The 24,552-nt window shown below is 38.6% G+C and overlaps 2 protein-coding genes and 1 long non-coding RNA gene across 4 annotated transcripts in view; 1 reads left to right on the plus strand and 2 right to left on the minus strand.

Annotated features, from left to right (window-relative positions):
• The window catches only part of PSMD1 (proteasome 26S subunit, non-ATPase 1), a 71,082-nt gene that overhangs the window by 29,783 nt on the left and 16,747 nt on the right, over positions 1–24,552 (minus strand). The gene's annotated exons all lie outside the window — the stretch shown is intronic.
• Positions 2,751–4,398, minus strand: LOC308199815. Its single transcript, XR_013954974.1, has 2 exons — positions 4,299–4,398; positions 2,751–4,211 (listed from the first exon to the last, which is right to left on the minus strand). It is a non-coding gene; the product is annotated as an uncharacterized lncRNA (long non-coding RNA).
• Positions 4,205–15,850, plus strand: HTR2B (5-hydroxytryptamine receptor 2B). 2 transcript variants are annotated; one of them, XM_080604473.1, is made up of 4 exons: positions 4,205–4,614; positions 5,254–5,947; positions 12,465–12,665; positions 14,750–15,850. In XM_080604473.1, exons 2-4 carry the CDS (start codon positions 5,638–5,640, stop codon positions 15,628–15,630), a joined length of 1,392 nt encoding a protein of 463 aa, XP_080460599.1. In that variant the 5' UTR covers positions 4,205–4,614; positions 5,254–5,637; the 3' UTR covers positions 15,631–15,850. The 2 variants fall into 2 exon arrangements, with proteins under 2 accessions (XP_080460599.1, XP_080460600.1); XM_080604474.1 differs by having other exon boundaries at positions 5,295–5,947.

Here is a 24,552-nt window from a genome sequence, read left to right on the forward strand (position 1 = left end):
TTTTCTGTAGACTTCTACACAGTAGCTGGCTACAGATTTGTTTCCAACCAATGCCAGGATAAGTTTTATTGTTGTGATGTTTGGCCTGCAGATGAAGGACTCGCTCCAAGGTTCAGTTTGGTTTGTTTGAGAAGCCGTAAACAAAACCTTAAAAAAAAATCAGATGCACCAAGACAGTAACGAGAGATTATCAGCAAAACATAGCAGCTAGCATTTTATTAGTTTTACTCACCAACTGGTTCCTCTCAAAACTACCACAAGAAACAAACATCCTACTTAACTGAGGATTTTGAATCTTTACTGAAATGGACAGAATGCAAAAGCACTGCCTAACTACTGCCCAGTGACCTCAGCTTTAGCCTCAACTTTGATCTACTTCTTAGGGATATTCATCTCTTGGGTATAATTAAATGTGAATTAACTATGACATTTATATATATGTATATATATAAGTATTATATATAAAAGGCTGACATTTAGCTTTTAATTGCCCTTGAGTTCCTGAAAACTAAAGAAAGTAGATTTTTTTTTTTTTAAGTAGCTCTACTTGGAATCTGTAAGGTACCTAACTTGTGGCTTTTCTAAAGGTAAATTACATCTGCAGATACAAAATCATAACTCTTTACAGGATTTGCCTACAAGAGCCTTATTGGCATACTAAAAGATAAGAAACTGTTAGGTACATTGATCATTTAACTTTTTTTTTTTGGTCCACGAAGCATACACCCATACCACAAGACAAGCTAAAAGCTCTGATTGCCACATTTTGAAGCACTTAGTTTCTTAGATTACATCCCAGTTAGAATCACATTCAAATACCTTTGTGCAATTTACCCGCAGTTTTATGACTTAACACATCTTGAAGGGTGGAGGATTATTGCCATTTCTATTTTAGCAATATTTGAACATGAAACCATGTTTATGTATAAAAGCTAGCATCAATAAGTAAATAAACAGAATGCTGAAAATAAGCCATCAGATTGCTCTTGCAATTGAGACTAAAAATGGAAGTGTCTGAAGCATCAGTAACATGCATTTATTTTTTAGTCTAAATATTTAAGGGCTTTACAACTAAGTGAAATATTAAATGTTAAAGAACAAATGTCAAATACATCTTTTAAATTCCTCATTAAGTCTCACCAGTCATATTTCATATTACTTAAAATATTTATAACTTTCTAAACTATCGGGCAGGAATTAATCATTTGATACAGTACTATTTCTACACATTGCTTTTCTTGTCCAGTGACAAAAGGAAAAGCTTAACAGATATTTCATTTCATGCATGAATGAGTTAATAAGGGAGGAATGCAGACATCTAATTGCACAGTTTGCAGTCATTTCTGACGGAGAGAGATGGACAGGGAACAACACAGAAAAAGCTCAGAGAAAAGTGCAACAAATTGACTTATTTCAGTGTACATTAAGCATGGGTACAAATCCTCTCTCCTCTCTTGACAAAAAGGATCCAAGTGATTCCCACGCCAGGAATTTCCTGCAGCTATCTCACGCAACACAGGCTCGTTCTCCTCAACGTCTTTCTCTGCAATGCCTCCCGGTTGCACACCCAAGACCTGCTGAGGGATGAGAACTCCTGGGAGGCCTCCCACCGCCAGGAGGACCAGGCTGAGCTGCAGACCTCCACAGCATGTGAACTGGAGGGCTACGCACCTCCCGAACACCTCTGTCACCAGTGACAGTCCACTTCTAATGTAGATATCGGCCCATTAAAATGCAATAGTATGGGCAATTTGAAAACAGAAATGATAGTGGGGGGATCTATGCACACTTCAAACATTCAGGTTACTGTAGACCATCTTAGCAAGACCTAGGTTTTAATACAGGAAAGGGGCTGGGCACGGGGCTGGGCACGGGGCAGGGCAGCGGCCTACAGAAAAGGCCTAGTCAGAAGCAGGCAGCGAAGAGCTTGCGAGAGATCTGTCACAGATACACAGGAGGGTACGTTTCTCAGAAATTATTCAAGCCTGCGAAGGTTCAGAAAACATCACAAAAGGCAGATAAGCTCTCACCATCTGAAACGAAACACCACACAAAGCGAGCTTACATGCTGTACAAGCCGACACATAACCAAACTCTCAACATCGTCCTCTGAGAGGTCCTAAGAAAACTGTTTTCATCTGTATTAAGAAATCCTTCCCCTTTCAATTAGATATGAATGCTTTTATACAGCTTTCATCACACCAGTCTGCAGACAACAGTACAGCCTTCAGGTGGTGCTTCTAAGTGCCTCCCCCCTCCCAATTTGTTTAATTTAGCCATTTTAGCAGCTGAAGAGATGTTTTCATCACATAAATTACATTATAAAATCCAATGAGGCATTCCAGAGAAGTGGGAATGCTTGATTTTCACTTTGACGAAAACAACTCTTTAATGCAGCAACCTACAGAGATGTTTCTCAGATGTGGTTAAGATCTGTGAAGTAAATTTATAATGCAGAACTCAAGCTGACAAAATTATGTTTCTCTAACTCTGATACTTCCCCCACATAGAAGTGATTGAAGGATAGTGCTACTGTGAAAGACAAAATTTGGGAAGAAAAACAACCAAACCACTTTACAGATAATGCTTCAGAGCCAGCACAGGCTCACATCAGTACACGATGCTCATGATGAGCTGGTTTCTGATAGATGCATTGTCTGTTTCTAAACTCCCAGAGCTTTTAACTCCGTTCTTTAAACTTGGAGATGTGATGTGAAGATCAGCACATGCCATATACCCACAAGTAGACCACTAAAGTTAAGGGATTAATCTATCTTTTACTATACTTCAGTGGTTTTACTCTGGAACTTTTTTTCCCCGCACATTCATTATTTAGACCATACTGCCAATATTTCTGTCACCAGAAAGTGGCAATAGTTCCAGCCGCTTTTCAACACGGACAAAAATAGCTCCAGTGTTAATGATGAAGGAAAACAAGCTTTGTCTGCACAATCAGAAGGAGTGAAAACTGGCTGTGTTTAATCCAACAGAAATTTTGGTAAAGATTCCAATATCCAATACAGTTAAATTAATGCTAGAAGAGCCTTCAAGTTTTATAAAATAATACAGAAGCTGATTAGACAAAGTTGAGATTAAGGAAAACGGAACCCAAAAGCTTCTTAGTCCAATACAGTATTGCTCCGTCTCCGTTCCTGCATTTGTATGTATTCATTCTCCTGCATGTGCTCTGTCAGTGCTGTCAGAGGTGACAATGGGGAGGTGGTCAGATAAGGAAACAATTACCATAGCTGGATTCATCTTTATTTCCTAAGATAGGACTTTCTGAAGAATAAAGATGTCAGAAGTCAATTGAAAATGAAGACATTGTGAAATCTTACCAAAGGTTTCCTTTAAAAAGTTAAAAAAAAAAAAAAAAAACAGAACAAGTGATAACTACTTCACTGGAAGTTCTACTGTGCTATCTGAAAACATTACGTTAAATACTTCTGTTCATTTCTGACAGCAGCTTTCTCTCTTTGGCCCCAAAGTAGTTGTACCCAAAAGAAGTTTTTGTTTGTTTGCTTTCTAAACAAATATGAATTGATTTGTAGTTCCTCAACGACCCAATTCCCAGGTTGAGCCCGGTGAGAGCACTGAGCAACTCAAGCAATGTAATGGCCAGTAATATACCAGGGGCCAGACCATGATCTCATGGTCTTTTCTGGCCTTAAACTCAATGACTCTTATACAATTGTCCAGCTAATGTTCTTGGAAGCGAACTCTATTTCCATTTTTAAGCAGAAATACATGAAGTTAGAGACTACACACACATCTGACTGAAAGTTGGAAGGTAACAAAAGAGAACGTTCAAAATAATAAGAAGCAGCTGCATGTAGAAAGATTGAAAGTAACAGCCCACACACTTACAATAGTGTGCTCAGACTGTTTACATGGTGGTAGAACTTTTTAGGGTTAACTGTGCTTCCAAGCAGAGAGAGCTGAGGGAGAGCACGAGCGCGCATATGCACACACATGCTATCCTGCGTGTAGTTCCAATATTCTAGCAGGAAGGGTTCTTTGCAGGGTCCGCACATCCTGATACAGCTACGAGGAGCATACGTTAGAGTACTGGAGCGCTGAATCAATTAACCCTCTCTGGCTTTTTTCCAGCCGAGCCCCCACTCATTTATTTCCCTGCTTTCAAGCACGGAGCTGGATGCGCTGGAATGAATCAATCAGCAAACAGCAGCAGCAGCGGACTGCAAGTTTTCCTAATGAACAAAGAAAATCGCACTGAGACTGTGCTAACCACTTAAAATCATCAAAAGAATGGAAGGGCAGAAAAAAAAGAATCTTACTTTTATCTTTTTTAAATGCAGCAAGAACATTTTTTTTCCTCCATTCAAGAGCTGGAGAAAATACCTGGATAAGGAAGACAGTTTTCCCAAAAGAGAAATCCTTAATCTCGGTGTGAAAAGAAACATAAGTGCTAAACAAAAGCAGGCAAAGAGAGACACTTCAGAAAAAAACAAGAAACAAAAACAAATGAACAACTTGCTTTCTAGAAAACAGTGAAAAGTATCTTAAAATCCACCACGTGATGAAAAAGAAGAACAAATTACAAAGGATCGTCCTGGATATAAAGTGAACTCCACTGAAATGCAAGAGAAAAAGGTAAGGCTTTCTTCACCTGAAAATTACAACACATCAAATCTTGCCAGTACCTGAGTGTGTTCAGCTTAACGACATGACAACTGGTTTAGTGTCTGCTTGAACAGGGAAATGTAAGCGTTAAGTCTTCAGCAGAGTTGAGAGAGAGAAAGAGAGAGAGAGAGAGGAAAGGCTGTGCTTAATAAAAGCCCTGCTCAGATTACAAAAACAAAAGGAGGTTTACTCACCCCCCCCCTTCAAGTAATGGGTAAATTTAGATGTCTCAGTTCCATAAATCTTTACTGTCCCCTTGAGACTGTCACTAGTGTTTTATTGTCTACAGCTTCCTGACCCTCACCTGATAAATTAGGAACTGTAGACATTAAAACCGAAGCCTCATACATCATTTCTGAAGATATTTTTGGGGTGACCCTCTGTGGAGAAATAGGATTCTTAATAAGGGGAAATATGGGAACTGCTGTCTGCCTACGCACACGCTGCTGGAGACTAGACACTGGGGAGAGGAGGAGTTGCATACACACAACGCGAGCATCTGTCTTTGCATCAGTTTGTACTTACAAAGAGCAAATCTACGTACGCTATAGCTAGAGGGAACCGTTTGGCATCCAAATTCATCTTATCACTTTTTTTTTTCCCTTACAGCAGTAAAAGACAGGAGCTAATGCACTGCTTACTTTTCTCAGCTATTGAATTCTCTCGTGTGATCGTCTGAAGCCTGAACCTCACTCTAAAGGGGACACCAGACCACTGAACCTGACCGGCCAGAGATGGACACAAGACGAGACTTTCATTTTTAAGACCTAACTGCGCTCAGCAAGGCACGGGATTAAAAAAAAAAAAAAAAATTTGGATACCAGCTCTGACATGGTTACTGTGGCTCAAAATAGCAGATGACCAGTTTACCATACTGACCATGCTGGCCTTTCTTCAGGACCATCCTGGACCAGAGAGGCACAGTGAACTCTTACACCGTACGCAATTCCTGCCCAAAATACAGCTCCTGAATACGTTCTGCTGGAAACAAACATGTCCCATCCTTTATATTTCTTGAACGGGTCTGGAGCTGACAATGGATCTTTGTCACCTCTCCCGGTAACAGGAGAACCCAAAGAGAACTACCCAAGTGACGAGCAAGGGAACAAAGTGCGTTGGGCGGCTTTACTGTTCCTCCTGGTGATCATCCCCACCATCGGGGGGAACATACTCGTCATACTGGCGGTGTCTCTGGAGAAAAAGTTGCAATATGCTACCAACTACTTTTTAACATCCTTGGCAGTGGCAGATTTGCTCGTGGGACTGTTTGTGATGCCGATTGCCCTTCTCATAATATTGTTTGGTAAGTACAGTGCGTTTGTTTCATCAGGCAAGCATACTGGGTACAAACTTGGAAGTCTAATTTAAACAGAAAATTTGTTTGCTCTCCACTATTACAATCTTAAAAATCACTTGGATGAGGGCTCCAAAATCTGTCCTTCCTCTAACTATAATATAGTCTAATGTCTTTATGGAAAGTATACCCACTATGGCTGTTCTTTGTTTTGAAATAAACCATCCAAAAAGCACCTGAGACTTAGAACTAAATCAGACAGGGACATGGGAACATTTGTGCAGTCGATCATTGTTTTTAATAGCTTCAGCACAATGTTGTTACCTGTTCTACTGGGTATTACACTAGTTGCAGGCAGTCTCCTCTTAGAAATAAGTCACCAAGAATAATGGTCTGGCCTAAAATAACTAAACTGAACAGTTTTTGAACTTTTTAGGATTAAGAGCCACCTGATTTTATCTTGGTATCGATTCCATACTTCATGAGCAGTCAGAGATGGTTCCTGGAAGCATCAATGTCAAGTTTTACCAGTCTCAGTTTCAGGGGAAGTGCTTTTCTCCTGCCCTAAGAAAATAGTTTGTAAAATGTCCCATAGAATTAATTAATCTGTCAAGCCACGGCAGCCTCGATCCATCCATGTACCTGATCTTCAAGACTCAGATTCACCATTCAGTCTGGCTCACATGGAATAAAATACATATTTTTTTATATGATTATACACTGGGTGTGACATTTTCTTTCTACTTAGTCATTACAGAAGAAGAATGACTTTTTCATATTTTCTCATGCCCAGCTTTATTTCAAATATTACTTTTGACACCCAATCAGAAACAGCTCCATGGAAAAAGTGTCTTTTTTTTTTTTTTTTACTCCTGAAGTTTCTTTAAGAATATTTTTCCCCACCTGTATGATACTAGAATAGACAATTTAAAATGCAATCTGATATCGTTTTTTCAAAAAGCTTAAGGATTTACAGAATTATCTTTAAGGTATAGATACCACTGGGCTCCAGATAATGAAAGGCTGCAGGAGTTCATTTTTCCTATGCTAGATCTCTAAGAGTTGCCTAAGCAACAAGCAAACAACTACAAACTTTATTTCAGAAAGTGCATCAGTAGCTTTTGTTTGCTGCAGAAGACTGGTATCACTTTATTAACAAATGTGTTTATTCATTAAATGTCACCGAATTTCTGTATACTACAGACTGCTTTGCCCTTAACAGTCTATGAATTGGAGGGAAGAATTCAGGGTTGATATCATAAAATAGGCAGACTTTTTTTTATTTCAAGCAACAGTTTCTACAAAGATAAATGAACGTATATAACCAGGACTGTGATTTCTACCTTGAAAAAATACCATTGCCTACAAAAAAAATGATGTAATGTATGTGCACATGTGCACGCGTACAGGTGAAAAACTTATGTATAAATGTAGTAATACATGGATACTGTAAGTGCTTAGCTCCTGCCAAAGACCTCACTAATGAAAAGAAAGAATAAAATTATTGATTAAGATAAAAAGCACTAGTATTTGACTAGCAATCAATAGAAAGAGAGGGCAGGTTCTGGGGTTTGTGAAGGTGTGGGTGGTTTCTTTCTTTTCTTTTTAAATTTTGCTCGACTAATAACTCCTTTTCTTTTTAACTTTATAAAGAGACTATTGCTCCTTAATCTCTCAATTAATCCAGTGCAAAACCCTGGTTACAACAGTTTAAAGCATGCTAGGAATCTTACAAACTAAAGCATCTTTCACAGTGCAGGAAATATACCAGAAAGCAGTAAAATTAGTTATAATTAACTAAATGAGATTGTGACCAGCCTTTCACATTTCAGTTTCAACCACTGCTCTCTGGCTCCCAACCAGAAAAACTGCTTTGCCTCTTTACCAACTGGCAGAAGATGCTGAGGTGTTTACAGAAGCTCAAAGCACGAGCAAAACATAAGGAGTTACTGGAATGAAGCAAGAACATACTTCTGAGTACATAACGAGTCTAAATCTTGAAGCTACATTATCCAGATAACTGCTTGAACATAGAATAATAATTGATAGTGAGAAAGCCAATTAAGTCTGGCCTCCTGGCACTTTCACACAGGAATGTTTCTGTTATAATGAAATAGCTGTGTGCAGTTTCTAGATACAGAATACAAATATTATGCTTCAGATGAGACTGATATTTAATTATGTGGAAAATATTTGAGGAAAAAGGTGTGAACTAAAATGCGGCCTCATTAAACGATTTTGGAAAAATTAATGTCACAGTGCTCAAATTCAAAATCTACTACAGCTATTGGCTTCATGCCCTGACGACAGGCTTAAAGAAAAACCTTCAGAAATAGGCTGTCACTGTGATAAGCAGCTGCTCTTTAAAAAAAATAAAAATCTGTAACCAACTCACAGGTATAATACCATGAGCAGCAGATTTCTTCTTCTCAGCAGTGACTAAAACGTACTCCAGTCTGAATATACGATGCAATTTTGATTTAAGAATACGAGTGTCAGAATATACAAACAGTTCATTGTTTTTATTGGTTACTAAATTCTTCTCATTTCTTCCGCAAAAAGGCAGGAGTGTTAGGAAATAATTGCATTCTCTGAAATCTAGCTTTCAGAAGTTACCAAAATTTATAAACACACAGAACTACCAAAGAAATACCAAAGCAAAACAAAAACGTTGCTATTTATCAGATGGCGAAATTAGCAAATTCTTAAGAAGGAGCCTCTAATTTGCAAAGCCTGCAGCAGGAAAAAGTCTGTTGTCCATGCCTTCATAGGCAGTGGTTTACTTGCAGACAGGGTATGTGCCACCTTTTAAATTATATTCTCTTTTCTCACGTACATCCACTTCAAAATCAAAAGGTGAAGCTGTGTGTCCTAGGCTGCAAACCCTAATTTTCGAAACCTGTCAAAAGCAATCACTGTTAATCTTTCCCCGTTATTGATTCTGAACCACGGCAAATCTTTCCTTCTTGCTTACTTCATTGATGTCTACTTCCCAATATCTCAAACCTAAAAATAAGTAATAAAACCAGGGTTTATTTCCAACAAAGCAACTTTGATAAAAAGAATACTTTGGTAAAATTCAAAAAACGGCACAACAGTGAAAAACCACTGCTGACACTACAATTGGAGCGGAGAAATAAAGGCAAGCGGCCACGGGAGTGCGAAAGCAAGGCAGCAGCCCAGAAACCCCAGGCCTATGAAGTCCTCAAAGCCGAATGCTGCCACGAGGGTGAACAACAAACATGCAGACCGCAAACATGCACGCATCAATTTGAAGATTAAAGCCTAGGCTTAGATCAATTGGCGATTAAAGTATCAGATTTCCTTCTCAGTGAAAACATTGTTGTCTAACAGCAACAAAATGACTCCTGTAACAAAATCATTTACAAGCAACACATTTCAGCTGCCCCTACAGCAAAAGAACAAACCATTTCCAAGTCTGTTTAAAGATCTCTCAATCATGCCCATGCATGCACACAATAGGTGCTTTCTCCCAAGCCTTCATAAAAAGCTTCTGGCTTATAGCAAGAGCACCTCTATACTGTACTTTGTTTTGAGGATTACACATTTCCAAGGTATTTCCTATCAATAAATCTTTCTGGAAATAAATATTCTATTAACCAAGGGCAGACAGTTGTGTTAAAAGCTCATCTTACTTCTCTTAAGGTGCAAGACAAACCTTAAAATACGTATTTGATCTTGTATTAACTAGAAATAAGGAAAATAATGCGCAACAGCAGCACTGCTGCATTTAGGAGGGTCTGAGACCAGGATCGTAAGGACTATCATTTTATCTTATACCACCCAATAGCTGGAGAAAGCAAACAGGTTTTCAAGCCAGCACATTTGTCAGCTAACCCAGGCATTTGAATAAATAAATAAATTGAATCCACTAGTTGTTAAAATCAGCATTTCAATCCCCCAGGAAAAAAGAAGGTGGAGAATCCCAGCACAGTAAACCATTTAATGCTTTGTTTTTTCCTCTACAAGTGTGGATCTGTAATAGGAGAATCAGAACTTTCAACTATCCAAACTAAGCACGACCTGTTAGCAACTCCGTATGTACTGCTTTGGCAGGACTTACCCATTTTACCTTCAGCCTGAATTATAAAGTGGGAAAACACGACTGCTTGTTTGTTCTCAAGGGTCAGACATGCCTTCGAGGTCCTGAGGTGAAATTAATGTCTGCTTCTTCCCTGCTCCCGAACTAACAGAACAGGCAAATAATAATATACACGAGGAAAGCACAAAATCGTAGCCTAGAACAGTATGTCCAGGGCTAGGCACGGAGCTTCTAACACGTGTACAACAAAACAAAGTAGAAGTAAAATATGAATCCTAGACGACTAGGTGATTCTTCAGGACTTACAGGTATCAGAGTTTCTCTCTCTCTGTATATATTTAATTAATAACCATATTCATCAACTCATCAGCTACTGCGTTTACCGTCTCCTCTGATTTTGTATGGATAAAATCATCTCATACACACAAATATAAGAGTACATAATGCTATAACCACGAATGCAGTAACTTACTGTCTTCTGCGTGCAGTTTGAAAGAAAAAAAAAAAAACTTTCTCTTTTCAGTTATACTTCCAACTAACAAACGCCCTACAACTCATCAAAGTTGCTCTGCGTCAGGTAGCTGTTTTAATACATCTATACTTAAAAGAAAAACACTTTCTGTTGTGAGGTATTTGAGGGAGTTCTTTTGCAAAAGGCAAATTAACTGCAAATGGAAATAATTTATTACGCTGCAATTCTCCAGAAAGCAAAGCAGTTATAATCCAGGGAGCAGCACGTAAGCACTCTCAACAGAAGAAGTGTTAGCTCCTCATTTGAAATCTAGCAGTGTTATCCGTGTGTCCTTCAAGATGTAGAATACGCTTTCCATTATTCATATTTTATCTCAACTAATCACTCATCATGTAAGTCAAGAAATAGTTCTGCTTTTCTGGAGTGAGCAAGCACATTTAAAACCCATCAAATCAATTATTTAGCTGTTTTTCTTTTTTATTCTGGCTTGCTTTCTAGTTGCGTGAACCACAAAACATTTTGATTTCCTTTTTCTTGTTCAGAAAGGTAACGCACTTCACTGCCAGTTAAAAGTGTAGATAGAAATCATGAACATGAGCAACTATTTCAAAATATACTAATTATGACTTTCTCATAACTGTATGACATTTTTTTGAAGCATAATTTTAATTATTTACTTTTGGAAATACGCGACTAGATATTAAAATTCACTGGTTAATGATTCGAAACTAGACCACCCCTCTTCCTTTTTGCCTCTTTTTCTACACCATCCTCACCTGGAGTCCCCTGCTTTGGGGATGGGTGACGTCCAGTGTAACGCTTCATCAACCTGTTCTCTTTATCTAACAGGAAAGGTTTCCAAACATGGGCAGCAATGCAGAAAAGTACATACTGTGTTTGTCTTTATACAATTTTCTGTTTTCTGTGGCTTATTACTCAAGTCAAGGTAGCAACATGCTGTTTCCATCTATCAGTCACATTATGAAAAAATGTTTTAATGTCAAACTGCTGCACCATCACCACATTGACAGGATCAAGCATTACAACATTCCAGCTCATTTGTCATTCTCAGCATGCAGATCTGTGTATTCAGAATACGGAGATTAAAAACAAATTTTGTTACAAATGTCTTTTTTTTCCTTAGTCATCATTCAACAAAGAACCGAGTTCTCTGACAGTACTTTTAATGGACCTACTGATCAAGCACAGCTGAATTTTATAAGGAGGGAGAATTTAAGCAAATCCATCAATACCATAAGAATACCACCCTTTTGCAACACTGAACGCTACAAAACCTTTAGCTTGGACTCAGTGCAGGTGACAGACCATATATTTGCTACAAAGATTAACATGAGAGACAGGTAACTACTGTCAGAAACAGGATAGAAGACTGAAAATCCAACTCATCCTTCTTGGAAAAAAAAAGTGCAAGAAAGCACCTCAATGCTTAAAAAATCTTTAGTTAGAAGAGCCCTGCTTCTTTCTAGTTTCTACACAACTAGTATCCTCAAGATTACCACTAACTTCAAGATTTAAACATGGTTCTGCAATGACTGACTAATGCATCGGTTATCACCCGTTACCTCCTCCATTTAATACAACCTTGGATCACAGGAGTATCAAAGATACATAGCTGAAAAAATGTCATTTAAAATTAGGGTGCAAGCACTGAGCACTGTCCTGACCCATTTTTAGAACTTTTTTTTTTTTTTTTTTAAATTCAGAGTCCTTACCACAAAGAGATTATGATCTAAAATGGACAGAACGATAGGGAAAGTTTTATTATACACAAACAGCCTGATCAGTATGATGGCAGCAACTATGCCAACTAGAAGTCAACTGAAAAATACGACAATCCAACTGAGGTGGTAGCAAAGGTCAGTTTCTGCAGAATTATGAACTCTAAGGGTACTGATTCCAAGGGGGAAAAAAAGACAGTGAAAACACTCTCTCAAAAAAAAGATTCTAATGAGTTTTCTGTTCTCTTTCAGATAATGCCTGGCCTTTTCCAACTGCCTTGTGTCCTATCTGGCTGTTCCTTGATGTCCTCTTTTCCACAGCTTCCATCATGCACCTCTGTGCCATCTCACTAGACCGCTATATTGCGATTAAAAAGCCAATCCAGGCTAGTCAGTACAACTCATGGGCTACAACCATCATCAAAATCATCATCGTTTGGCTCATTTCAATAGGTATGTGAGGCTCGGAGACTGGAAAAGCAATACAGAAGCTTTTCATGTCCAAAGCAATAGGTGTAAGCTGGGCACAAAGACAAATTTGACAAAATACTATATGGTTCGCAGACCGTAACACCTGGGCTGGCCTAAGTCCACCACTTGGATCATGCGTAGCTACATCAAAAATCTGCCTGGATAACTGCTCCTTATCAAGCTTATCAGAAAGGTCAAGGACTGAGTAGGTATAATCAACATACCTCTTCATGGTCCCAAAATTCCAAAAAGTCAGAAGACAACATCTGCATGGCTAGCATGTCTCCTGGGAAAGCAAGATTTCATGTTCCTGTGGAAACAATCTAGTATTCTGTCCCAAACATAATTTTAAGTCTTGAGTATATGCTGTTAAAAACCAGTGCCTTACTTACAATCATGTCATGAAACAAATTTTAAAAAGGTTAATTACTTGCACCAAAGAATGAAAGATAAGTGAGCAGCTGGCAACATTCACACTGAAGACTGAGATGTACTGGCAATATATCATACAGAAAGGCTACCTTTAAGCCAAAAAAAAAACAACAAACCAAACTGTTGATATAAAGGATGCAAATGTACAAACATTTATGATATTAGCACCTCTTTGTTGTGCGTGTAGCACATCCTTTGCCTTCAACGCTTAAAAAAGTCTTTTAAATGAGCTAGGAGGTGAAAACATTGAATTCAAGTAACTAAAATGCATAGCAGGCAGCCACAAGCATAGTGCTGTTATGCTCTGTATGCAAAAGGAAGAACAAAATTATTCCAGATTACTTAAGGCCAATGACGCATACAAGAATAGGTACATCCATCTTTTTGACTTAGACATACGTGCCTAAAACCAGAAATTTCAACTTGAACAAAATTCTGGAAGAGCTGTGATGGTGACAGGAGAAGAGACGTATTTCTGTTTTATCACAAAAAAGGAAACTGTTAATGAGACAACACACTTACAAGCTGACCTTTTAATACCCGAAGTATTGTTATTAATCAGTGCTGTACTTTTCATTTCTTTTTATCTAACATGAAAGTACCCTGCAGCTGAGCCAAATTTCTCCAAATCAAAGGTTAATTTGATTCAATCCTTGTTTTAAGCATTTGCTCTATCTGAAGGTGTGCCTCCACTTAAGAAAGGGGTCAAGTGGTTGAAGGGTAAACCATTTCGCTGCTTGCTCCCCCCAACCAACTTCGGTAAGCAGAGTAGCAGAGGACTGCAGTAAATACCTACATCTCTTTAAGTGGTATCAGGAAACACAGCACAAATAACCTCCACCAGACAGCAAGGAACCTGTTGTTTTCATTGTAATGTCAGACTGCTGGCAAATGAAGTGTTGACTGTAATTTAGTGGTTATAAAAAAATCATTTAAAAGACAAGACTGCTAACATTTTTTTATTTTTTTTTAAATGAGCAGTGAATTACAGAGCTTACTAGCTAGCCTCATTTAAACACTCTTAAATATCCAAGAGATTTTAAACAACAAATCCATCTCAAATACACACACTGCATAATTCTGGCATCTATTTAACTACTTGTATATACCAAAGTCAAGCAGGGTGAAAAAAATCAGCTGTGTCCAATCACTTGATGTCATTAAGATAAGAGGGAAAGACAAGTTTTATATATTTACAGAACCAGACTTCAAGAAGTACAATGGTTACCTCAAGAAAAAAAAAAAAACTGGGGGGAGAGGGAAGGAGGTGGACAGCATTAGGGAAACTCATTTCAAGGGAGGAAAAGCCATACTAATCGCAATGACTAGAGTCAAAGCAATTCATACGTTTTACACTTGAGAAGTTGGCAACTCCATACTGCTTCCTCAACCTCTAAGGGTTAGTACCAATCTCGTTAAAAGGGCAATTCTGTTACTGCTGAGCTTGCCAAGTCTCACAAAGTACTACTTTCCCAGTTACCCACGTGAGGCCTTCAAACAACTCATGTTTTCTCAGTAACCCTTGTGCCTACTCCAGAGCTCAGGAATTCTTTAGAGACCATGAGGCTTCAGACCCAAGAAAGGAGAAGGCAAGCAATTACCATGTACTGAAGTATTTGGTTTTTCTCCTCTAGGTATTGCTATTCCAGTCCCTATCAGAGGCATTGAAGATGGAAATGGCAACTCTACAAACATCACATGTCTTCTGACGCCTGATCGTTTTCATGACTTTATCCTATACGGATCAGTGGCTGCATTCTTTATTCCCCTAGCTATCATGATAGTCACTTATTTTCTGACAATTCAAGTGCTACGCAAGAAGGCCTACTTGATCAACAAGCCACCTCAACGTTTGACTTGGTCAACAGTGTCCACGGTTTTTCAGCGTGACACAGCACCTTCCTACTCACCAGAAAAGGTGGCCATGCTAAACGGCTCCAGAAAGGACAAGACTTTGACCAACGATATGCCCATTTGCAGAATGTCTACAATTGGGAGGAAGTCTATGCAAACCATAACCAATGAACAAAGGGCATCAAAAGTTCTTGGGATTGTATTTTTTCTTTTCTTGTTGATGTGGTGCCCGTTCTTCATAACTAACATAAGTTCGGTCCTGTGCAACTCCTGCAACAAGGAAGTTTTTCAGAAGCTCATGGAGATATTTGTTTGGATAGGATACGTTTCCTCGGGAGTGAACCCTCTTGTCTATACACTCTTCAACAAAACATTTAGGGAGGCTTTCAGCAGGTATATCACTTGCAACTATCAGACCACAAAGCCTGCCAAGATCCTTCGGAAGTGTTCCAGCAGGATCTCTTTCAGGAATTCTGTGACAGAAAATTCCAAGCTCTTTGTTATGCACGGGATGAGAAACGGGATTAACCCCATAATGTACCAGAGCCCAATGAGGCTGAGGAATTCACCTATCCAAGCATCGTCAGCCATTCTGCTGGATACATTGCTGCTCACAGAAAATGAAGTTGATAAAACAGAAGAACAAGTAAGCTATGTATAGTGGAATGGCAGCCATGTCCATATCATAGTATTACTGTCTGTATTATTCTAGGTAACTATGCTATAAAAGGTCATAAATACTATTGTTTTATTTATGCAAGCAATATCTTATAAATTTATAAGAAATCTTCGCCTCCCATTCCACGATAAACAATGACTATTGCAAAACTGTATCCTACAGAAAAAGGGAAATAAATAAAAGCTAAATCAATGTGAGTATCTAACTTCAGTTCTCATCATCTACAGTCTCTTGATTTAAATCTACAATGGTTTACTCTGGGTAAACAAAACAGCACACACGCTCACTGCACTGCCTCCTACAGTTCCACTGATGAGACTGCACATTCAAATACGAGATTTTCTTTTTCTCTGTACTGGGGGTATCACAAGCAAAATTACTAGCTCCAGAGACCAAAAAGTGCCTATTCACATTCCACAAGCAGTAAAACCTTTTTTTTAACAAGGTGACAAAAAATAATAACAATCCATGTGTGGAAATTATCCCTGTGGTTTTACTGTAGGGAAGCCAGAATCTCTTACCATCCTGAATTTCATCACCATTACTCTCACATACAAACAAGCTTGGCATTATCAAATTTGTCACAGAAAACTGGCCTTTCTTCTTTTCATGCTAAGAAAGTGAGAGCATTTAACTAAAATAGGGCAATTCCACATGGATGATCATAAGTAAAACAGGACAGGCAGTGCCTGGAACATCCCTTTAATTTATATGAACGAAGTTCCTTTTTGTGGCTTTTAGAACTTCAGTAGAAGCTGTCCATGATCTGCCAATTGCTTTCCCAAGAGGCAGCAGGGATGAGAGCAGTATCTAGACCTGTATACGTTAACTGTACAGCTTAGCTCAAAAGCATTTCATTGGACTAATGCTGTAAGATCGCAGGTCCCATCCTGTACTCTCTCACGCACAATATTGGTTAATCTAATCTTCTGTGAGAACACAAAATTCATAGAAAGAATTGCTTTTCACAATCCAGAAAAGCTAAGATTATCATCTAAGAAGTCAGGAGCTTCTGACAGTCCCAGACCATATCCCCTTTGGGAAGGGAAATCAGATTTCCCCAAAGTATGAGAGTTCTTACAGTAAGCAGCCAGTTCACCATTTTTTCCCCTGTAGTTTCCATTTACAGTAGGATTTTCAGCCCAAGCTTTGTTTTCATTTTTAATGTTTTCAGAGCTCTTTAGTTACACGCTTAAATTATGTACAGCAAAAAGCTTAGGTTTTTTATCCACAGAACAGAAAGTACTAAAGATAACATGTCCTTCCAACATTTATTTATATATATTTAATTTAAAACATATGCAAGTTCGAAACAGAGCCTGATGTAACAAATACCAGAGTGTTCCAGGAGAAAGTATTAAAAATACTTTTGTGGTACTTACAGTAATTTTGCTCCTTCCTACCCTTTTTGGAAATAGTCACTAGCCACTGGAAGTTAGAATAAGCTCTTAACTGCTCTTATACCCTCTCAGTAATCAAAATCTGTTCAACAGGATCCTGTAGTTAAAAGCCAGCATTGCTGCTTTGCTATAGCTGTGGCAGATGCCTATATCTAAAAATATTTGAGAATCAAAAGCCTTTAATAAAACCTAGATTACTTTAAAGCTCTTAAGGGAGTAGTAATAAAAAGAAAAAAAAAAAATCCCCAAACTTCCAGGCATATAGCTGAAATCTTCACAGATTAGTATCCCACTTACACGAAAGCAGGAGTTCTGGAACCAGGTAGAAGTGACACGGTGATCACGGTCAAAAAAAAAAGTACAAGCATTATTTGCAATGAAGGAACCAGCCTTCATAAAGAAGAGAAAAAGTCAAATGGGCACAGCACTTGAGGGGTTATTTCCCAGCAGCCAGAGAGCAAGACAGTCATCTTCGAAAACTCTCTTGCTTCTTAATAAATCCTTGCAGATTAAACAAAAAACTTTCGTACAATAAGCAGTAATCATCTACTTTCAGAATGAAGATGAATCCCTCGCTTCTTTCCCCCAAGACAACTTCTTGGGCTAAGATTACCACACATGAATAGGACAAAGGGGAAGGCCAGAGGTACGGCTCCTAACTGCAGATAGATGAGAAGGAAAGCCTGCCTTTCAGAAAGACACACTGCCCCCATCTGCTGATCTCAGTGGCAACAGCTCCCGGTCCACCCAGTTTCTCAAAAAAATCTAGACCTCTCCAGAAGTTGGCAGAAGCAGTAGGGAGGAAGAATTGTGAGGACTGCTTGTTGAAATCTTGCAGCTGTCCTACCTTCTTCTCCCCAGTAAATGTACTATCGAGCTCAAAAACCAAACAGTCTTCAGTGTGTTCTTACAAGAACAACGGGAGGGATACCCTAAACCTGGGAAGAAAACTACACTGGATTGACAATCCCATCAGCAACAATTTCAATCTTCCCTTTCCAGCAGAAACATCACAGATGGCTATCACATCTGGAAAGAGCAAGAGGTAGCTTAGTCATCTTCTGGGTGACCCTGCTCTTGTACAACTGTCAATCTTCAGCGAGCAACGACAGCAGGAGTAATTTGCTTTAAGTGTTCCCTAGAGAATGATTCCAAAGCCTCTTTATAACTTAGGGTTGGACTCCAAGGAACAGAAAACCCTGAGAAGGTCTCACCCAGCAAAAATGTACTTTGTCAAGCCAGCACACGTTTCTCAATTTTAATAACCAGAAATAGAAGGTCATCAGGTTCCAGTTACTGAATTTAGTCAGCAGCAAAAGCTAAATTGAGCCAGAAACCTCAAAGGGACCAGTGACTAACCAAAAGTCTAGCCTTCCTACCAAAAAAAATTCTCCATGCACAGAAACACATCAGCAAGAGAACATGCACATTCAGTTTAACATGGTAAATGCTATTGTTAATGCTAAATGCTATGTTAATAGCACAAGCAATTTCTCTTTTACAAAACAAACAAGCTGAGAATTCAGGCAGCAATCTTGTAAAGTACACAGACAGAGGGAGAAGAAAGATGAAGATGCAGAACTATGAAATAAAAAGACAACACAATGTACAGAAGAGTTCTTGTTTTGGAAACTGTATCTACAAGAACAAATACGAACAAAGACTGCCTTCCTCAGCAAGACATGATGAAAAATGAAAAAGGTCACTGCAAGCTACTGTAAGGAAGCACGAATTGGTTATACGGTAACTAAGGACAATATGTTCATGCAGAACAGACGGGTGAGACAGGATAAAGACTACATTCACTACCATCATCTCGGTACACTAATTGGACAAATATATAAAATATATTTTTAAACGCTGGTTCTGAAGTGAGAGTATTTTTATAGCTTTGAGATTCCTTCATAAAGATAGTGCTGTAAGTTATAACTGATAAAAGATTTGCAGTCACTTGTTCGCAGAACACAAGACCTTTTAACGGGACGTAGGGGTCATGCACTCCCCGTTTTTACCAAAAAAAGACTTGGTCAGAAAGTGCAACATTCTTTTCTCTGGAGTGAAGCATTCTCAGTTCTTTCAGAATATAGCCCAAGCCAAGCCAGCCACCTGACCAGCTCTATGGCCCCTATATACTACAGAAAATAACAATTTACAGAGTACTTAGTTGAGTTTTCCACATTATTACAGAAATTTGTAATCTGGTACATTTCACTTCCTTGTAAGCTACTAGAGAAGAAAGACAAAAGTTAAAGCTGATCTGTAACATGCAACCACTATGGGAAGAAATTTTAGAAGAACTATGGTCAAGTGTTTTTGTTGTTGTTGCTGCTGCTGTTCTTCTGTTAATTACTTAAAATACATTAGGAGAACATTGACTATGTAATTAAACAAAAATTAAAGCACAGACATGGACCTGTCCACCTCAACAGTCTTACTGAGAGAAAAATAATGGAGTTTGAAGGCTAACAGGATGAGTGTCTTGAAATGCAAGTAAAGGGAATGCCGTAAAAAAACTACGCACACCACAAAAACAAACAAGCAAAAAAAAAATCTTTAAGCCTATGTCAGCTAATCTCAACTATGGTGATATAAAACACATTTCAGGAAACCAGTCCCCAGCCGTCCATGGTTCTGTAAGACTCAAGCCTTCAGTTCAGATTCTGTCAGAAAATTTTCAGGCAGCCAGAAAAAAATCCTTCACCACTCATCTTGTCTTCTCCATGTGCAAAACTGCTCCTAACTGCATTACATCTGGCCATACTAATGCATCAAAATTCAGTTAAAAAAAAATAACCCAGTGTTAAACAGAAGTCAAGGCACTGAGAAGACAGACTGATGCCGTAAAGCCGCTCACTAATATTATAATGCTGCTCACTAACAGACAAGAGGCACACTGATTTCTTCACAGATAACATTTTCCTACACTGATTTCTTGTGGAAAAATCCACAGCACTGCAAGCTGGTTTGAGAAAGAAAAATCATTATTCCCTTAATCTTTCTGTAGGCTGTCATATGTAACATCAGCCTTAAAAGGTACAGAAATGCAAGCACAGTAAGGCTGGAAAGGGCATACTGAACAACCTGGGACACCAGAGCCCAAAAAGGGAGGCTGCTCACCAGAGCTTTTCTGGCTTTGTGCAGTAAAAGCTAGAACCAGGAGTCCCAGAGTTCTGTCCAGTTCTCAGGACATACTTAATACCACCATGAAGCATTAGAGTTCCTTCACCATATTCATAAAGATGCTCATGTACTGTTGCTAAGAAGCACTCTGTTGTTTCGCTTCCCCTTTGGCTCTTTAGGTAACCATCAACACGGCAAAAACAACAGTCAGCAGAGAATTGATTTCCATATTTTTGCTTTGGCATTTGGCATCATGGTGCTTAATGTCAGTGTCAGTTCCTGTGAGGAACTGTTTTCTCCAGCTGCAAAGAGAGAGGCATTTGCCCTGCAGAACAGAAGAAGCAGTTTTGTTTATTTTTAAATGGGAAGCTAGTGAAAAAGTAGGAAAGATGGCTTGCTGAAATGTCCCTTTTTATTATAATTATTACTTTTAATAATTCATGTCAAACCCAATTTCTCTAGCTACATATAAGAGTCCAAGCATCCAGGTATTCAAGCCCTTTCCAAGCCCTGAAAAACAACATCATTCTCTTAAAAATAAGAAGCTTTTTGTTCTCCGAAGGATCTTCTTTACAAATGCTCTGGACAGGCGACAACAATGCATTTCATTTGCAAATTCATTAAACTCTGCACAACAGATGAGCCTTTTATTCTGTTAGATGCACATCAATATTCCCTAATAAAATCCAACAGGAAGACTTTGCCATAGAAAAATAACATTAATCAACTTAACTTAATGGCTCAAAGCATCTCAGCATTTTTGATGACTTAATTGGAAACTTTGCTTGAACAGTAGTTTTAAGGCAAATTTAAGAATTTTGTGATCTGAAAATCTTAAGTAGGCTTACTCTAGGCAACATGGGTAGTATTTTTAGGCCATAAGCAGAGAATAATTTCCTGAAGGAATACTTTTGAGTTTTCAGTAGGATATAAACAAGACTGAAGGAACTACCTCAGGCTTAAGCCAATCGTTAATTTACCTATCTGCACAGGCATTCCAGTTTACAGTGGAAAGTTAAAATATTCACTGAGATTTTCAAAAGCACTCAACTAGGATAAGGCTCTGAGCCCTGTTTTCTAAAGTAAATAAAATCTCATCCATACAAACAGTCTAGAACAAAGATAAAATAGCAGATTAAGAGTTAATGCAAGATCTCTTTCTGTATTGTCTGAAACAAAGTGTTTGTGCAATCTGATTGTACACCTACAATTTTCCTTACAAGTTAGATTAGTTTTTCCAGAGATGCTAAAGAACTTCTCCAGAGAACTTCAGTTTGATCAGTGAATACCAAGCCATAATGTCCTACACAGCTTTTTTTCAAGTTTCAGATCTGCAGATAAAGGAGACGTTTTCAAATCCAGAAAGACTTCAGTGAAAGTCTACAGCTTCCTCTGATTTTAAAAAAGATTTCTGTTACTTTTAACCTGTCATTGAAAGGGGCTCCTTATTCTCCTCCACTAAGGCTGAGGATGATGACAATAAAATGGGTTGGAGGGTAAACAAAACCCTTTAAATCTGTTCTACACGAGAATTAACAAGCAGGTATGTTACACTAAATTCCTCCTCTTCACAATTAATGCACTAAAAAAGTTCACAAGTTAGAATGACTGTTTGACTCATACTCAGGTCCCAAGAAGATCTGCCATCTGCCTGCTGTGTAAAGGTACGCTGCAGTAGTTGAACAAAACAGATTGTCCAAGTCTTATTTGAACAAAATACAAGTATCTCATCTGCGTTTGCTTTAAAACAAATGCATTTTTTAAAATATCAAAGACCCAAAAGAACACAAAAGCAGGAAACATTCCTGTTTTGCTTGCTTCATCCTACACTGATGAGCTAAAGGTAAGCCACATGCAGTGCTCCACGTTTGGGCAGCCTACACCTAGCAGCTGGTACTACATCTTCCTTTTGGGACTCGCTAGAGGCTGCATTATTCCCTCTCGTGCCTTTAGCTTTTTCCTAACAAGGAACTGACAAGGCTGCACTAAGGCAGCAGCATCCCACAACCCCTGTGCCTTACAGGGCTTTGTTGCAATACTCAGAGCCACACTAAGGTCCTGCTTCTCTGCGTTTCTTACTCCCCTGGACTTAACATCTGCTATCAGAGCAATTAAACCTTTTCAGTTGATGCTTTCAAGCCCTGTCCACACTGAAGCCTTCTACCTAATCAGTTCTGTTTTATCTGTAGAGCTTCTAGCTCCTCATTTTACCTATAAACTAAAGGTATTTAGAAACACTGCTTCATTGCCCTAACATGTAACAATTTAAAAATAAAGCTGACTACATAGATCAATCACATACCAATCTGAAATAAACATCCATTCATGACCTAAAGTAGTAAAAATTAAGCTTAAAAAAAACTTTCAATTTTTATAAAGTAAAACATCAGCGTTTTCCATCTCACCATAATAAGCAAAAAAAGGCTGACCAGAAATTACAAGCATATTAAATGCTGTTTTCCAGCAGCCTTGCTAAATATTTTATAAACCTCTTTCAAAGGAAGAAGGATTAATATATAAGCATCAGTAATAAAGTAAAATTTGTAGTCTACGATCACAACAATCTACTGGCACAAGTGGCAGAGCTGGAAGAACAAAGGCACATTACACTACCCAAGTCATTACATCACTTCTCTTCTTGCTATTTCACCACATAATTTTGTACAGCCCTGTTATCTGCACTGTCATCCCCAAATATTGCAAGCTTTATCCATGTCTCCATACCATTTAAAAATAATATTTTACTTAAATGTATCTCCTCTAAGAGGCAGTCATTTTTGAAAAAGAGAAGTCAAAATAGCGTGGTATAAAAACTTGAGACAGTCTTACAAGCTGTAAGAAAGAAGAAAGGAGGAGACAGTTTTACGACAAGTGTCTCTCACAAGAGCATTTTCTGATAATTTAATATAGTGGCATGAAAATGCTCAGTCACAAGACATATACCCTGTGCCTATTTTTTGTATGGCACTAACCAAAGACAGAAAAAAGGTACACCAAGTCCTAGAGCTTCGGTTTTGATGCCCAGTCTATAGATCTGTGACTGCTTCTGAGTAGTCGGCAACAAGTAAAGCAAGACTGCTGTCAAGTAAGCTTAAATTCTATATACATGAACCCCTGGAAAGCTTTAGGGAGCCCAAGAACAGAAAAAGGAAGCTAGCTTTGTGCTATATAAACATAATGTATTCTCTCACGGTTGCTACTGCATTGCTCCTAGAGCACCATGTCTGCAGACATTCACACATCCAGGCGAGCACTCATCCAACCTTTCGTTTTAGACCTTTACTACTTTGGACCGAAGTTTTAGACCTTTTCTACCAACCAGTGTGAATACTGGAATTGAATTTACAAGGAAATATTTCTCCCTGTTGTGCAAGAAGGTTTTGGACTGTACCTCTCCGTAACAGGAAGAAAAGAGGCAGGATAAGATCTGAATCACTGCAGAGCAGCTTTAAGAGTCAAAAGTTAATGCCATTTATTTCCTCATTGCTGACCGTGAAGAGAAAAGGCCCAGAAATATCTTGTAAAATTCATACCTTAGGGCAACTTATGTAGACATAGCTTAGTGCTGTATGTGCAAACAGAACAGGACAGGGGTAAGATGAGGTCCCAGGTTTCCATGTACCTGGCTAGATTTTAACTAGCTAAGTCCCTGCTTTCCTCATTCATTTAAAGAGAAAACCTGAAGAAGCAGATAGGCACTTAGTGCTCCAACAAAATGCCAGCACATGGTAAATGGTGTAGCTCAGAGCCCTGACAGTTTCTTATTTTGGTAGGAAGTCCATGTCCAGTTATGTCTTGCATTTCTTGAAAAGAACAATGGTATTGATTCAGAGATCAAAAGTGCTTTGTCACAACCCGTTTGGAAGAAAAAGATTCCTGAAACTATGGAAGGCCTGTATGGAATTTTCCTTCTGTACACAGATGCAGAAGTCAGTTTAACAGACCCTTTGGCTTCAGGAGAGACACAGAGGAATGATCTGGGCTCATGAAGCCAAGCAGAAGCTCTTGAGAGACGCCTGCTGACCACAGAAAGAATTAATTCTGCTTGTAAAATACATTAAATTTCAGCCAGAATATGCTTCAGATAAAACAGAATGGAGTCATTTCTACATGAGAAATAACTTGATTAATGACAAACTGGCTGGTCATATCAGTAACCTAGTTTTTCAAAACCATCTTTAAGCACCTGTCACTATCTTGCTTTTTTACGAAGAATTTATGGACTGCTACTAACCCAAAGAGAACGCAAACAAAGATTTTAGAAAATATCCATTAAAAATTATAGCCCTGGACCCCAGTATGCACTACCACCTCCCAGACATACTCAAAGGCTACTGCTTGGCTCAATGCTCAGGCTACACAAATTCCTGCATTAACAGATAAA

Source organism: Anser brachyrhynchus, assembly GCF_964034855.1.
Source record: "Anser brachyrhynchus genome assembly, chromosome: 9".
Taxonomy (NCBI): domain Eukaryota; kingdom Metazoa; phylum Chordata; class Aves; order Anseriformes; family Anatidae; genus Anser; species Anser brachyrhynchus.